This window comes from Chaetodon auriga, chromosome 4 (assembly GCF_051107435.1).
Source record: "Chaetodon auriga isolate fChaAug3 chromosome 4, fChaAug3.hap1, whole genome shotgun sequence".
In the NCBI taxonomy this organism is placed as follows: Eukaryota; Metazoa; Chordata; class Actinopteri; order Chaetodontiformes; family Chaetodontidae; genus Chaetodon; species Chaetodon auriga.
Window position 1 is genome coordinate 17,197,501 of NC_135077.1, and position 15,670 is coordinate 17,213,170.

The following is a 15,670-nucleotide window of genomic DNA, read 5'->3' on the forward strand; positions in this document are numbered from 1 at the left end:
TACAGTCCCTGATCACTCAGAAAACTGCTTTACATCAAAGACCATAAAACTATAAAACACTTAGATGGCATGTGCATCTACCAAGATTGCACAATGCTCTAAATTTGTTATTTCAAGGCTGAAAAAAAAAAAAAAAACTTACCAGGATCCAGATCAAAGTACACATAATGAGACACAAGCTGGCTGTTGTACAGTTCCCAAATCAAAGGATGAATTTTGCTAAATTTCAACTCATGACTGCAAAATAATGGCCAGTGAAGATGTTGTGTTGCCATTGTTCATCATAAATGTGAAACACCATCAGAGTGCTGTGAGTGGAGACGAGCATGCATCCTCTAAATTTGGACATATGGGACAGGCAAATAAGAATTACAGAGAAATGTTACGTGATCTGAAAAAACAAATGAATAACTTCTTACAGAACGATCCTGTGGGCTTTATGTACCAAATTTGGTAAAGACTGGATGAAATTTGTAGGAGTGGTTAAAAAAAGACAAGTGTGAGAATATGTGTGTAGGTGGAAATGGTTGTGGCCTATTTGGACAGATAGCTGTGGAAAAGGAAAAAGTCATTTTGCTTCAAGGCCTTGCAGTTAGATGGATTTAGTGCTAAACTTATGCAAAAATAATAAGCCCCTCCTGGGCTCATGATCTTGATTTCATGCAAATTATATTGAAGTCTGTAAAGTACTTCTTGACACATCCCTCTAACAGACACATAAACAGGGCTGAAAACACAACCTTCTTGGTGAAGGTCGTAAACTTCGCAAGTGTCTGACATCCGTGCTGGTCCAGGTCTGTCCTAATCACATTAATTGTTCAGTGTTAAAAGATGTCACTGCCTTGGTGAAGTACATAACTACCTCTAATTACTCATCAGCGTGACTACAACTGCACATTAATGCACTGACTCACCTCAAATGACTCCTGAAATGCTACAATTTGAATAATTTTTGTGATTATGAGCTGTGTGTGTTCGAGTGTCCCTTCCTGCTGCTTCTCATTGACCCTCTGGTATTTTGTTTCATCCTTGAGATTAAACAAGCCTCCCCTTGTGTAAATAATGTTTTAAATGATCACTTTGGAAGCATAACTCCAGATAGATGACTAGAAAGCTCACAGCTAATTGTTTAAATGGCAGATCAAAATGTTGTCGGCATGTTCAGCGTTTTGGCATCCATCAATTAATGAGGCATTTCAGGTCCCTGTCTGTGTGTTCAGCAGCACAAGCAGCTTTAGAGAAAAGAGAGAGTAGTCTGTGTCGCCCCCGTGTGTTGGCAAGGGTGAACTGTAAAATGGTCTCAAAATTTCTCAGCAGGTTGACAGCCTGCTTTTGCAGAACTCGGCTGTACAGCAGTTACAATATGAGATATACAACCACTGCAGTCTTTCAGTAGATCCTTTATTTTTTGGCCCTTTACAGCTGACGACAGGATATCTGAATATCAAGCTCTTTAAAAAGAAAGAGGGACAATTAAGTGTCTAAGAACAAAGTATTTGTTAACGGAGCAGGATGAAAGTCAGGTTTTTCCACTTCATTGCACTCTTTATCCTTCCTTTCTTGAGACTTGCCTGAAGTGATTCATAAAAATATCACTTTTGGGAGCAAAGATTATCCTGCACTGAAGTAAGACCGGCAATAAGACGTCCAATCAAACTGGGAGAAAACTCCAAGACAACTTAGATAAACGCTTGTATTTTCTTTAATGTCAGAATTGTACAAGGACATCCCGATGGATTTGCACTTCTTTTTACAATATGTACCACATATAACAGCACCTACATGTTATTTACACACTTTACACAAGATCGTATCACAAAGCAGTGTGTGGAATTAGCAAAACATGTTTCCCAAGCCTTGCTGAACTGTCCTGCCCAATAGTCCATGAGTTGGCTAAACTGAGAATATCACAATCCCCAACAAGTTCACAGACAACCCGGAATTTTCTAGGTTTAAAGCTGAAATCATTAGTGTGAAAACACAAGTCTTCCTGAAGTACAAGAGACAAAATGATGACAATTCATGGCTTTATGCGCCTGGTTGCAGTACAGGTCATAAACACTGCCCCCTGCATGGGAAATGGGCCAACCCCCCACCCCCCCACCCCAAAAAAACAAAACTGAAGTACATGTTAAATAAAATTTTCCAAACATGGTTCCTCTCATTTTAAGCAGCCCTGATCACATTGATGTATGTTCAAGTTTGGTTTTAATTTGTTATCTCATGCTATAAAAAAGGGGTGCGACATCTTGATTGACAGCTAAACCTAACCAGCAGGGCAGGTGTATGAGCAAAACGCTCATAAATGCTGCTCCATATCCTGATGACTACCTCTCAGATTCTGGCTCTGACTTCACCAGTGCCAAGATGGCAGCACCCATATCAATGATATTTTGGCTTCATCTTTGTACAGTGGGAGGAAGTGGAGACATGTTGTCCACATGTATTTGCAGTCTGTGGTGCACACCGACTCAACTGCTTTGTGATAAAATCCTGGTTTGAGCTGCAAAGAGCAACTTAAGAAAAAAAAAAGACGAATTGAAGTAAAACAGGGAATAATTTGTTCAAGTGGGTGGTGGATTTGCCAGAACCCTGCATCCACACACACAAACACTCCCCCTCTCTCTCTTTCTCTCACTCACTCACACACACACGCACAGAGTTGTACAACATCCAGAGATACTGTAGCAGCTTTCTCAAAGGCAAAGACAAGTACAACACAGTAAGTGGCAGTTCTGCTGTCGGATACACAAACACACAGAGCAGCAGCAGAATGACATACACACGCTGAGAAGCGTTTTGAGTCCGGGTTTCAGCTCAGTCTGGTTTGGCCAGCACTCCGCAGAGGAGGAAGTGCATGAGAATAAGGGGAAGAGAACTGCAAACAGTAAGCAACAGCCCGGTTCATCTGATTATCGGATGTGAAGCGCACAGGGGCACGGCCAAATAAACCATGTCTAAATGCAACATTCTCCAATTTCAGGACTTCAAATGCAACATGTGCTCACTAAGGTATCAGATCTACTGAGAGTAACCAAACAAAGGAGGAAAAAATGTTTTCTGAAAAAGAACAGAAGACTACTATGGAGAGGATGCATGAGACAACAGAGGGGGGAAGAAAAATAAAGGGGAGAAATATGTTGGGTTGGTAATAGTCGAGTTCCTTTAATTGTAGCATTGCAACTAAGATGAAAAGGAGGAGGATATCAACGGTTGGCCAAGGCATCAGTCCTCATCAGCTGTCCAGTCGGCCACCAAGGAGAGGACAGAGGAGGGATTAGTGGTGTAGGAAAAGTTCAGAGCATCCTGTTACGTTTATGAGTAGGTGAGTCTGTGATGACATCACTACAAGGGGCAGGGCCTCGTTTACGATTGGCCGTGGAATCCAAATGGAGCGCCATCTCCTCGGCGATGAAGGTGTTGAGGTCCACATCATGAAGGCCATTCCTACGACGACTGAGGGGCTGGGCAGGGTGAGTTGGGGAACCAGGAGGACCAGAACGCACAGAAATGCTCGCCATGGCACCACTAAGGCCTGAAGAGGAAAAAAGCAAAAAGATGAAGCTGTGGCAAACAGCATGAATACTACCGTCTTACTCTAAACTACAACAGCTGGCTGCTGAACATGTCACTTTGACCTACCGTGCAGTGCTATGGCCTCTCTGAAAGGCTGCAGGTCAGTCTCCACAGAGCTCCCCGTTTCTGAAGGTGAGGGTCTGCTTGCAGACACCATGGCAACTCTGGGTGGGGCGCGGGCTGTCCGTGGAGGTGGAACTTTGCCACACAGGAAGCTGATGAGGTCCTCCCGCCTGATAGTTCTTCTGCGTTTCTTTACCCATGCAATCACATCCTTATTCCTGCGCTGGTAGCCTAAGTGGATGCCCAGGTCATAGCTACGTTGGCGGGCCTCCATACTCTCTGATGACACAAAAGGACAAATGTTTTTAGTAAACCTGGACACGACACCCACAGTTCATCTGCACCCACCTCATTTACATACAGTCATATTGAACACAAGCAAAACAGATGGGGCCATAAGATGGGTAATAGTCAAAGTTACTTATTACTTGCCTTTGTACAGGTTAGTGACAGCTGTGGCTGCATTCTGGAAGGGCACCCAGAGAGAGAGGCCTTGCTGCTGACACACTCGATCTGTAAATTAATGAAGTTAACCAGATGGTGATGATAACTTTACAGTGACACTGTTACTAAATGAACTCCTTATGTATGCCCAAAGAGAAAACAAGAGCTGCTGGGTGGCGTCATCAGAGGCGTGTATCTTCAAACTTGACAAAACGAATACCAATGAAGTGTATACATGAAGCACAGAGATCTGAAGGGAAAAAAACACTTAACTCCAGCTAAGATGCCAAGTACAAAGGTTCAGGGCCTGTGCAGTACTCTGCTACCAATCATCCTCTCAGTTCAATTAGACCGCAAATCCTTACATCTAAGCTGCAGGGGCTGTCCATATGGTTTCCTCTACAAATGACTCACTGGCTTGAAATGCTATGAAGATGCAGCTGTGTCTCAGTGTGAACATGCAGTGGCGTACACGAAAGGGGGGACAATGACTGCATTTGACGGGTAGCTGCAAAATAATCCAGCTTTAAGTTAACAGGAGTCTGTCTGGCTCACTGATCAGATCTAACCACCGTGACGTGATGATGATCATTTCCCGTTTCAGTGTGTGCTAATAGCAGAAGCTGCCAGAAAGTTAAATGCAAGCAACGCACTGTCAGGGTAATGTCCAAAACACACAGCAGAGCAGAACCAGACTTAAAGACCATTAACTTTTACATATCCTTTCGCCATTTTGTTCTGGGTATTCACAAGAAATGTAGTCACCAACAAAAGTTCCTTGGTTCATATGTTGGAATAAAACGTGTCTGTGCCGTTACTTAGTAAAAGCCACCACAACACTGCGACAACTAGCTTTCACGGCGTTTGACCGTCAATAAACGAGTTGTTTTCAGTCGGCAAACTCCTCCCTGTTTATCGCCATTTTGACGAGCTGGGTAACTGTTAACGGGTGGACAAAAACATTTCAGTGTGAGCCATATTGTGTCCTAACAGGAAGAATAAATCTGTTGGAAAAAGTAAAAACACACACCGCTATGTTAGCCGGTGTTTTGGGAGCTATTTGGTTTGGCCACTCATTAATCGGTTTAGCCTTGGAGGACTTCTGACAACTCAGGCCACTGTGAGGCAGATTCAGTCCCGCTGTCCCACATTCTGACGCTGAGACCGGCTGTTAGCCGCTGTTCGCATTAGCTTCCGCCAGCTAGCAATCAAAAAAGGGTCACGAAATCGAGAGCCGCAGAATCATCGATTTCATGGACACTTTTAATATTAAATGTGTACGTGTCACCCAACACAACCATGAAACAAACACCGGTAACAACGCTGTGGTTTAACAGCTGCGAATGGCTAACACCGTTAGCCTAGCTAGTGCCCTTTGTGTCTCTCTCCGCCCAGCGTTAACGTTAGCTAGCAGGGTTAGCTTTCATTGGCGTTAACTTGGACAGTTAGCTAGCTTAACTTCAACTTAGATATCTTTGGTACACACCTTTGTAGAGCTGTGCTACCGCGGTAGCAGAGTTCTGGAAGAGATGCCACAGTTTCTGTTGGCTTTGTTCCGTCTCCTCCTCGCTTGGATCACCCTGCTCGGCCTCTGCTAAGCATTGCCGTTCCCACTTGGAGAACCAGTGTTCGGGGCCGTGCTCTTGGATCTCCGCTTCGCCCTCCTCCTTCCTCTCCTCCATAGCTAACGTTAGGCGTTAGCTAGTAGCCTATAAACTAGAGTTCGTGTGAAATGCTGGATTGTTCGGTTTCCGGAAGGACTTCTCTGTCTTTCTCCTGTATTCGGTGTGATGAATACGTTACACGACCCTTACAAGCTAAAGAAAATAAATAAAAAAAAAAAACCCAATTCCCGTTAGAGTCGTACTGTGAACATTTTAATTCCGCCCACACGCCCAGCCTACAACACACCACACTGAAGAACGCGATGACAACACCTAAGAATTTCTGGAATTAACCACGCCCATATCTCGCTAAACTCTAAAGCGATTGGCTGTAGCGATTTTCTAGGCGGTTCTCGGGGCCGAACACGAAGCCTGATTGGACAATGGCACAACAGAGAAAAAGGTCAGAGAAAAACAACGTTGATCCAGCCCAGGAGATTCTTCACAAGTCGTACAGCATTCTGTACAGCAGGGGGCAGCCGTACCATGGAAAGATGGACAACTAAAATACGTGGTCTTCACTACATACTTTTTGTACTTTTGACCTGAGGTTGTTTTCATTATCATTATCCAATTTACCTCAAGTTAGCCAAGTTACCTAAAGTTGTGTGGATCCACAAAGTTCCCTGTGAGTGTGTTTGTTTTCACGCTGTAACCTGTGACACTAACCAACCTGTGACATGACATTTTTTTGCTCCAGCTCCCCGATCACCCTGTATACAGATCAACACTTTTATTAACTTATGTCTAAACATTGGCATCTGTTATGATATGAACTATTATTTATCGTTACATCACAATACTTACTTACTTCACATACACAACTTGTGGTGCCTCTTGGATGCAGTTAGCGCTGCAGTGAGGCTTTGGGGGAAGGATTAATGTCACTATCTTTGCAAGAACAACCACAGTTTTTATGTGCTAAGGATTGAGGGAGTCCAAAGATCATTTGACTCAATTGCAGAAACTTACTGATTACCTGTTGTCTCACCTGTCTCCCTGTCAGACTGCACATGCCTCTGTATCAGACTGTATCTCTCTCCCTCTCTTTCTCTCTCTTCGATCCCCACTGTCTAACTCTCTTTCTCTCACTCTCTGCTGGTAACTCTGCTGCTTCTGAACATGTCTAAGAAGGAGCAGACTGCTTGCAGTGTTGAGGAGTATTTCCAGGAACGAGGGCCAACTGTCACATTCAGCAACTTGCACTACTCTGTTCAAGAGAAGAGGTTCTGCTGCAAGCGAGGTCCTGAAAAACACATCCTCAAAGATGTGAGGTAGGATATGATACTTGTGTATCAGTGTGTATATGTGTCTGTACATTATCACACCATAATATGAAGTTAACAGCATTATCATTGGGAGCATTATCATTGGGAACTGTTTGATAGCAGGCTAGAACCACCTGTGGAATGTGACACTCCTGCTGCTTCTTCACTGTTTTTTCCTGTTTTTATACAAATACTGGATGCACTTCAGCTAATAAGTTATTAGAGTTATCTGTGTGTTATTTTACTGAGAGCGAAGTCAAGCTTAGAGGTTAGCAGAAAATCCAGAAAACATAGTCAGAGATGTTCTGGCATTTCCATTACAAATAAATATTTTTACATGGTATTGTACAGTGAGTTCAATCAAGTAATCAAAGCAAGAGCAACATTCAGAAGGCACCAAATTTTACAAAATTAGAAATTTCAGTTTCACTGATAGAGTGTTTTTTCAATGCTACTTCCTCCTCATAGATAATGTTGAAAATAGAGCAATGAAGATATTTTTCTAAATTATTTTACATCCACTCCTGCATTCTGATGAATGTGGTGGCCTGAAGATGATGTTTTCCGGAGATTCAATGAGTGGTGAAAGATTATCCAATTCTACATTACTATAGAATCAGAAATACAGAAAATATACACTGTGCACACACACACACACACACACACACACACACATATGTGTACATAATATAATAGGGCTTAAAGAAATATTCAAACAATTGTTTTACTAACAAAATACTGTCAGTCATCTTCAGATATAACCCGTGATTGCCTGTCTTTAAAATGTAAGTCTTAAAAGCATAAATGTGTGAACGTTGCATCTTATATCAAACAAGTTAACTTTATCTTTTATAATGGAATTAGACATAAGATTCCTTTATTAATTTAAAGTGTTCTCTGTAAATAATTTTTTCTGAATGGTTTTTGCAGTGGCATCATGAGACCTGGGATGAACGCTATCATGGGCGCTACTGGAAGTGGTAAAACATCGTAAGGAACACGTCCATGTACAGTCAAACACACAGGCGCCATCTAGGTGCACATGTACAACCCCAACCACGTGAATATTAGCATCTTTCTCTTTCTGTCAGACTCTTGGATGTAATCGCAGGCAGGAAAGACCCTGCTGGCCTGCGGCAAGGAAAAGTCTTGGTGGATGGCAAAGTTGTCACGTCTGAACTCAGGCTCAGCTCTGCCTATGTGGTTCAGGTACACAGATACAAACATATAAACACACACACATTACTTGACAGTATTATACTTTGGATTCCTCTGGATAGCCTGTTCTTCATCACCTATTGTGCTTCCAGGACGATATCCTGATGGGCACTCTGTCAGTGAGGGAGAACCTTCTGTTCAGTGCAAACCTGCGTCTCGACCGTCAGCAGCACTCCTCTGCAGACAAAAACAGCAGAGTAGACGCCATCATACAAGACTTGGGCCTAACAGACTGCGCAGACACTAAGGTACCGTGCTACATACACAAGCTCTCTCTCTTTAACAATTGCTGTTGTTTGTTGTTTATATACTTAGTTATATTGTATTTTATTCTAATATATATATTATATAATTTGAATTGTATATTATAATAGATATTATGTAACTATATACTTAGTTATATTTTTAACAATTGCTGCTATTCTATGTTCATATATTTAATTATATTTTTTAAGAACATTCTTTTCTCTTAGTTTTATTCTCATCCTTATTTTTCTTTATTGTATATATTTATTTTATGTGTATGTTTAACCTGCAGCTGCAATAAAAGAATTTCCCAATTGGGATCAATAAAGTTAAGTCCAAGTCTAAGCATACCACTCACTGTATTGGAAAGAGGACCGCAGGGACTTAATCTGACTCAGGCATAAGCAGTCGGTCTTTCTTTAAAATCTTCTCAAGCAAATGTAGAAAGTAGTTCGCTTAGAAGTGTTTTACAAATGAAAATGGATGTTTATTACTTCCCTAACACTGCCCATGTGAAAGAACAGCGTTTGAACTATAATGCACAAATGGAAAATAATACAAATCACTCCTTGAGCTGTGAATGGTTCTTTGTGCTCTGTAATGATGTGCTGTATTTCAGCTGCAACAAAGTCTGTTACTTCACTGAAAAGTGACATATTAGAAGTAAAAAATGCTGACTTTAAAAAACAAGGTGACCAGTTACATTAACAGGTGTGTTTAGCATTTTTTTCCCTTGTTCTTATCTTAGCAGCAGTGTTTTTTATGTGTGTGTGTGTGTGTGTGTGTGTGTGTGTGTGTGTGTGTGTGTGTGTGCGCGTGCATGCGTGCAGATAGGGACCGAGTTTCTGCGTGGTGTATCTGGAGGTGAAAGGAAGAGGTGCAGCATCGGGATGGAGCTCATCACCTCTCCCTCTCTGCTGTTCCTGGACGAGCCGACCACCGGACTGGATTCTAACACTGCAAACTGTATCATCCATCTACTGCACAAGTACGACACAATTACTAATTCATCCCACACAGAGGACGCAAATGACAACTGAAGCATACAATGCTGCTGAAGGTGGTGGGGTCAAACAGTGGGCAACACACTGTTCACTGTCAGTTTTAAGTAACACTGGCTTAGGTTTGAGCAGCCATCTACTGCTGTCTCTCTGTAACAACATGGATGTTAACATATGTCCTTATGTGTGTCCAGCCTGTCCAGAAGAGGAAAGACTGTGATCTTCTCCATCCACCAGCCACGCTACTCCATCTTCAGACAGTTTGACCATCTGACTCTGATGCATAAAGGGGAGGTGGTGTATGCAGGAGCAGCAGACCATGCACTGAACTACTTCACAGATCTCGGTAGGTGTATGTTTACTGTGAAAGGTGTAGGACCTTGACTGGGAATGTGTTAGATATAATATGATGAATCTTTATTTGTGTTCTTTGTAAATTCTAAAATGCCATGTCAGGATATTGTTTTCTTTTATAAGCCTATAAAAGTGAAGTGAAGTGAAGCCTTTATTACAATGTTGCATGTCTTGTGTTGTTTTTTATGTGTGTGTATGTGTGTGTGTGTTTGCGCAGGCTATCAAATTGAACCCCTCGACAACCCTGCTGATTTCTTCATGGATATCACAAATGGAGAGGCAAAATTAAAAGGGGAAACACTTACTGCAGGTGCACTGACACAAAACACACACAGTTCAGGTATATGACACCAACAGAGGCTCTAAGCGTGATCTGTGGGTAAGATCAAGGCAAAGTCAAAGTCAAATTGGGCTAAAATTGGTTGGAAAGTTTTTAGACATCTCGGTTATATTTAGTTTTCTTATTTTAACAGCATTTCAGCAAATATATTTTAAATTGTAGCACATTTATTACAGAACCTGCCACACATTGAAATATAGATAATGAATAACAGATGATTAACTTTCAGCTGAGGCGCTGAGTTTTTTCCACTTGTAAATCGCCAAACGCTGCATAACCAAAAAAAGACTTAATGACTGTCAGAAACAGAGGGTTTTATTATGGTGGTCTGATCTTCAACATCATGATGCTGTGATATAATGGCCATCTCTCTTCCCTTCATAGACTATAAAAACTTGTTGGCAACCAAGTACCGCCAGTCCCACCTATTCCAGAATGTGCTTGAGGAGTTGGACCACGTCAACCAGAGCATCGCTGAAGGGGCTAAAGGTCAAGATGAGGCAGCCAAGTATGCGACCTCTTTCCAGTATCAGGTCAGTCGACTCTGTAATTCAGAAACAGATTAAAAACACATTTTTTATGTTAGAAAACATAACAGTCTGTTTGAGGGAATTATAATCACAGTTGTAATTCATGTCACGGTGAACTGAAACAGAAGTGAGTTTATGATGTTATGTCACAGAAATTAAGGTCTGACAGACTGCTGTTAAGACTGGCGCTTGGCTGCCCGCTGAACGAACCCTTTTTATCATGCCCATAAAAAACAATTACTTTCTGTGTGTGATTGTGTGTGAGACAGATGCGTGTGGTGTGTGGCAGGACAGTGCTGAACACTCTGAGGAACCCTCAGACCTCTTATGCCCAGTTGGCTCTCAACATCTTTTTTGCTGTTCTGGTGGGACTCATTTATTACCAAATGCCCTTAACACTGCCCGAGGGTTACCAGAACAGGTACAGTATGTATAACCTGCAGCATAATAGCCAACCTAGTTTTACCTCAGTGTATCTGCTCTACTTTCACCTCTGCACACTCTTCCTTTTGTAAATGTGTCACATTTTCCTCGAAAATTACAACAGAACTACAAAATGAAAATAAAAGATATAATCACAGATTTTTCTTTAGCTGTTTTCAAGACATTAATAGTACATTATTGCAAGTTAGGCTGGAAAATGCAGTGAGGCAGAAAATGTGAATACCTGTATTTCAGAAAAGGCTGCAAGAGTAATGGCTTGGGCTGTCAAAGCAAGAAAGACGAAGAGATGAAAAATAAGATTTACCTCAGTTTCTTGAGAAAAATGTCAAAGATGGAAGTGCAAGGACATGATGGGTGAATTCAGTTTGACCTGCAGTAAATGAGATAAGAAGATGAGATAAGATGCCGTGATGTCAAGGTGAGGTAGCAACTTTTATGATGTCGTTGTACTCGCATGTTTACGGGGACAAACGTAGGTGAGGGTCACATTTTCTACTCCATCGGAAGAATTGATAATCTGGTACTGTCTCTCTCTCTCGGACAGGTCTGGGGCGTTCTTCTTTCTTATCATCAACATGGTGTTTGGGAATCTCTCTGCAGTTGAACTCTTTATCAATGAAAGAGCGATCTTCATGTGAGTGAAAGATAAAACTTGTACGGGCGAGTGTTGAAGTGCGCATGTATGGACGAGGTGCAGGAGTACGAAGACGCTCGATCCTCAGATACATTTCTGCGGATCGCTTTTTAATACCTTTTAAAGAATAAGGCTGGTGTTATACTACATTTTTCTTATTGTCAGCAAATCCCGTAAAAAGACCAAAACCAACAATGCACCTCTAAAGTCTGACTCAATAATACTTTGAGTATTTTGTGTCTGTGGCACTCAAACCTATGTTCCTACACAAGATATACATGTTTAGAAATAGGCCATAAAGTTAGTTTGTTTTTTTAGGATACATGTTTTCCTTTCCAGCTGAGCAGTTTTTAGGAAATATTAGTAAAAAAGGAGTAAATTGTGTTTTTGTTGGGAACTATTTTCAGCTGCAGATTAATACACACTTGGAGATCTAGTGAGTATTTTCAGTGTATGTGGGATTGAATCAAAATAAACTACAGCGTTCATACTTTAATGCACAGCGGTGGCTCAAAAGTGTGACATGAATCTGTTTGTCATGGATTGAAAAATGTAAATCCTCCACAATCCCGTGCTTCTTGTTCCGTCACGGTGTTTGTATTGATGTGTTTGTTGCAGCCATGAGAACTCCAGTGGCTATTACCGCACTTCTGTCTACTTCCTGTCCAAGATCTTTGCTGATCTCATCCCCAACCGCATCATCCCCATCCTTGTGTTTTCAGCCATCGCCTACTATATGATGGGTAAGTCTCATACATATACGCACACACACTCCTAGAATACACACCACATTGTGTCAGGCAGAGGAGGCCCTGATGCAGCCGCTCGCCAGCAGGTGCTGTTTTATTCATGTCCTTGAAATGACTGTTGTACTCGATCTGCAGTCCTTCAGGACTCGTGCAGAGATCTCCAAATCAAGGAAGTGCAGCTGACTTAGAGGGTGAAAGCAGAAAAGGCAAAATTATGTAGTTGAAGCAGCCCAGAATTCATTCTGCGCAGGCTTGGCTTCATCCCAAAGGGGATTCAAATTTTGAGAAATAAAATCTAGATGAGAGGGAGCCATGTGATTCCAGGTTTGTTTGTCTTCCTAATGTATTCTACCAAGGGGAACCTGCTAAAAGCAACTCTGGATTTGATCAAAACGCTCATTCCTGTTTCATGGAGGATTTTCTGTCTTGTGTCTACCGCTCTTTCAGGGTTGAAGCCTGCCTTTGTGGCCTTCCTGTGCTTTGCCCTGACCATGTCTTTGGTCAGTCTGGCAGGAGTCAGTCTGGCCTTCCTCGTCTCAGCAAGTGTGTCTTCATTTGCCATGGCTAACATCCTCATTGCTCTCCCCTTCGTCTTCATGATGGTGAGACGCTGAGACACACGGCAAACACACACGACAAAGTATGCATGACTGAGATTAAAATGTGTAAGAGATTTAATAGAATTATTTTTCACAGCTGTATTATTCCCTCTCTTCCCACTTCATCCTCCCATTTTAGGTGTTTGGCGGTTATCTTGTCAATCTCAATGCCATGCTCAACTGGCTGTCCTGGCTGAAATGGATCAGTATCTTCAGATATGGATTGAATGTAAGATACAGAACACAGGCAGAGCAAAAGGGTGCAGCCAATGGGGTTGAATTAAGTCTTTATCTGTCGAGAGGAAATCTTTCAGCCCAACCTCTTTGTCTCTCTCAGGCTGCATTCATCAACGAGATGTCAGGGCAGTTATTCCACGGCAACAACACCATGTGAGTGCTGAGAGATGACATAGCCACTTATACAACAATGACCCACACACACACACACACACACACAGATACGCTGAGCATCTCTTGTCTGTGCTGCAGTATCCCAGGGGAGGTGTTTCTGAAAAGCCAGGACATCGACTACTCTGTGTGGGGCTTCTGGCAGAACCACGTGGCTCTGCTGGGAATCATATTGGTCTGCATGTTCCTGGCCTATGTGCAGCTGCGACGAATCAACCGCTGGAAGTGATAACCGTCCATCTGTGCGTCCATCAGCCATGCACTGTGTCTTTATCTTATTTATTTAACAGGCCTCAACTGAAACATATGCGATCATTTGAGGGGAAAAGGATCATAATACGGGAACATGTGTTTGTTTATGTGTGTGCATCAGATGAAATAAGCTATCTATTGTGATTATCGAAATTAATATTTAAGGTCAAATTATTTGTTGAACGTTACACGTGGAATCTCTCTCCCTCACTCACTCACTCACTCACGCTCTCACACATAAACAAACACACGTGTTGTAGCATTTGACTCCCAGGTGGATAAGCTGAGCACTAAGCACACTCGGTCTGTGCACGAGGGAATGTACAGCTACCGCCAGGCCAGCGTCTAAGTCCTTACAAAGCTTCTTACAGTGAGCGAGACAACAATAACAGTCAAGACACAGAACTGTTCCCTTTTTATTAACTCTGTGCAGAACCAGAGAAGAAACTATCTTCATATTTTTAGTGTAATGCACCTTTCTTGTTGCAAACTCTATGCAAATTTAAAAAAATGCTGACACACATCAGCATACAGTACGGGTGTAAATTCGCACATGTTGTAAAACTTTATTACAGGAACAGAAAAAGAGTCACACGTGACAGAAAAGCTTTCCACAGTGAGCCCCTTGACACTTTCATTTTATCAGCTTCAGGGCTGAAAATCTTTTTATTACACACTGTCTGATAGTCACGTATATAATTGACCATCTCTTCACTGAAGCATTATGACGTTTACGCTGAGTCAAATATTCAAACCTGCACTACGGCATTAATTGGAAATATTCGACATGTCTTTTTCATAATTTCATAAATATTTCCCCCCAAAGAGAGCATATTTCTAGTCTTTAGAAAGGTTCAGGTTTGACGAATGTCAGCTGCGCGGCATGAGTTTGAAATACCTGACGTGGACAAACTGTCATTTGGGTTGAACCAAATGTTAACACTGACCATCCGTTTAAATAAGAGCAATAAATTATACTTTTGATCCATTTTCTTGTTTTTTATGTACAATGACATAGACACGCATGTTAAGTTAAACGACAGGGAGTGAGTAGGCATTCTGTGGTTCAGAATGATGACGTTTGCATCCCTCTGTGGAGACCCCGAGCAAGACACGGTTGACCTACCAGCCGCAGGTGTGCTGCTCTGTGCCCGAGCCTCAGTGGTCCAGTCAGTCAGTGAAGTTCTCTTTCCCACTACATTACATGTAATCAGTTTATCCTCCCTGTACACATTGGACGCTCATAAAAAGTAAACCTACAGATTACCAGAAATGTCAGTGTGCTAGAAACTTCATTCATTCCACTTTGTTAGAAAAAAGAGAATCGATGTGTTTCTCACAAAGTCACATTTCAGTGATTCCCTGCACCTGCAGTGCATTGTGACTGAATTAGATTAACTCGAATGTTCTGCGAATAACCCAGTGAGCTGTGATGCTCAAGTTTAAAACAAGTTTAAAAATGTGATCAGTGGCAAAATATGATCTGTGCTTAACCTTTACTTCCCCTCTGACTTGGAGAAGAAGATGGATCAAAACAGCCGGAACAGAACATTTCATGAACTCAGTTCTCTCAGTTTCATAAAAATGTTTTAAACGCTGTCACAGTGGATGAATATCTTATCAGGCCTGGGCCCATTGACTTTCTGATCCTAGAATTATACACAGAGCAAACACAGAGCACCAGAAACACAAGCACATATTCACATAGCAGCTAGACAACACAGAAAGAGAAACTGCAGTTCATCTTCAGCTCAGAGGGTGATACATCGCTGGAGCTGTACTTCTTTAGAAACTTTTCACACTGCTTGCGCTCTTGCTCAGGCTGTGTCCCACTGTCACTGGTGTGTTTTCCAACCCACGGAGCCACTCGGTGCATTTCA

General features: G+C 42.0%; 2 protein-coding genes across 3 annotated transcripts; one reads left to right on the forward strand and one right to left on the reverse strand.

The window, feature by feature from the left end:
* Positions 1-1,684: 1,684 nt before the first annotated feature.
* On the reverse strand, positions 1,685-6,015 carry hapstr1b (HUWE1 associated protein modifying stress responses b). Of its 2 annotated transcripts, none has more exons than XM_076729250.1 (4): positions 5,570-6,015; positions 4,072-4,152; positions 3,643-3,918; positions 1,685-3,535 (listed from the first exon to the last, which is right to left on the reverse strand). In XM_076729250.1, exons 1-4 carry the CDS (start codon positions 5,763-5,765, stop codon positions 3,297-3,299), a joined length of 792 nt encoding a protein of 263 aa, XP_076585365.1. In that variant the 5' UTR covers positions 5,766-6,015; the 3' UTR covers positions 1,685-3,296. The 2 variants fall into 2 exon arrangements, with proteins under 2 accessions (XP_076585365.1, XP_076585366.1); XM_076729251.1 differs by having other exon boundaries at positions 3,643-3,914; positions 4,068-4,152; positions 5,570-5,989.
* An 854-nt stretch (positions 6,016-6,869) lies between these two features.
* On the forward strand, positions 6,870-13,767 carry abcg2b (ATP-binding cassette, sub-family G (WHITE), member 2b). The gene is made up of 15 exons (XM_076728819.1): positions 6,870-7,021; positions 7,946-8,005; positions 8,107-8,224; positions 8,326-8,481; positions 9,310-9,467; positions 9,675-9,826; positions 10,052-10,144; positions 10,559-10,707; positions 10,974-11,125; positions 11,693-11,782; positions 12,401-12,525; positions 12,979-13,133; positions 13,270-13,359; positions 13,468-13,520; positions 13,620-13,767. Exons 1-15 carry the CDS (start codon positions 6,870-6,872, stop codon positions 13,765-13,767), a joined length of 1,851 nt encoding a protein of 616 aa, XP_076584934.1.
* The last annotated feature ends 1,903 nt before the right edge of the window (positions 13,768-15,670 follow it).

Bases quoted from the DNA above. Each gene is read 5' to 3' on its own strand.
- hapstr1b (XM_076729250.1), bottom strand. From the start codon at position 5,765: ATGGAGGAGAGGAAGGAGGAGGGCGAAGCGGAGATCCAAGAGCACGGC. The intron at 3,919-4,071 runs GCAAGTAATAAG...TTGTGTCATCAG, and splicing joins TGTCACTAACCTGTACAAAG to AGAGTATGGAGGCCCGCCAA. The intron at 3,536-3,642 runs GTAGGTCAAAGT...TTTCCTCTTCAG, and splicing joins AGAGGCCATAGCACTGCACG to GCCTTAGTGGTGCCATGGCG.
- abcg2b (XM_076728819.1), top strand. From the start codon at position 6,870: ATGTCTAAGAAGGAGCAGACTGCTTGCAGTGTTGAGGAGTATTTCCAG. The intron at 13,360-13,467 runs GTAAGATACAGA...TGTCTCTCTCAG, and splicing joins TCTTCAGATATGGATTGAAT to GCTGCATTCATCAACGAGAT. The intron at 13,521-13,619 runs GTGAGTGCTGAG...TCTGTGCTGCAG, and splicing joins TTCCACGGCAACAACACCAT to TATCCCAGGGGAGGTGTTTC.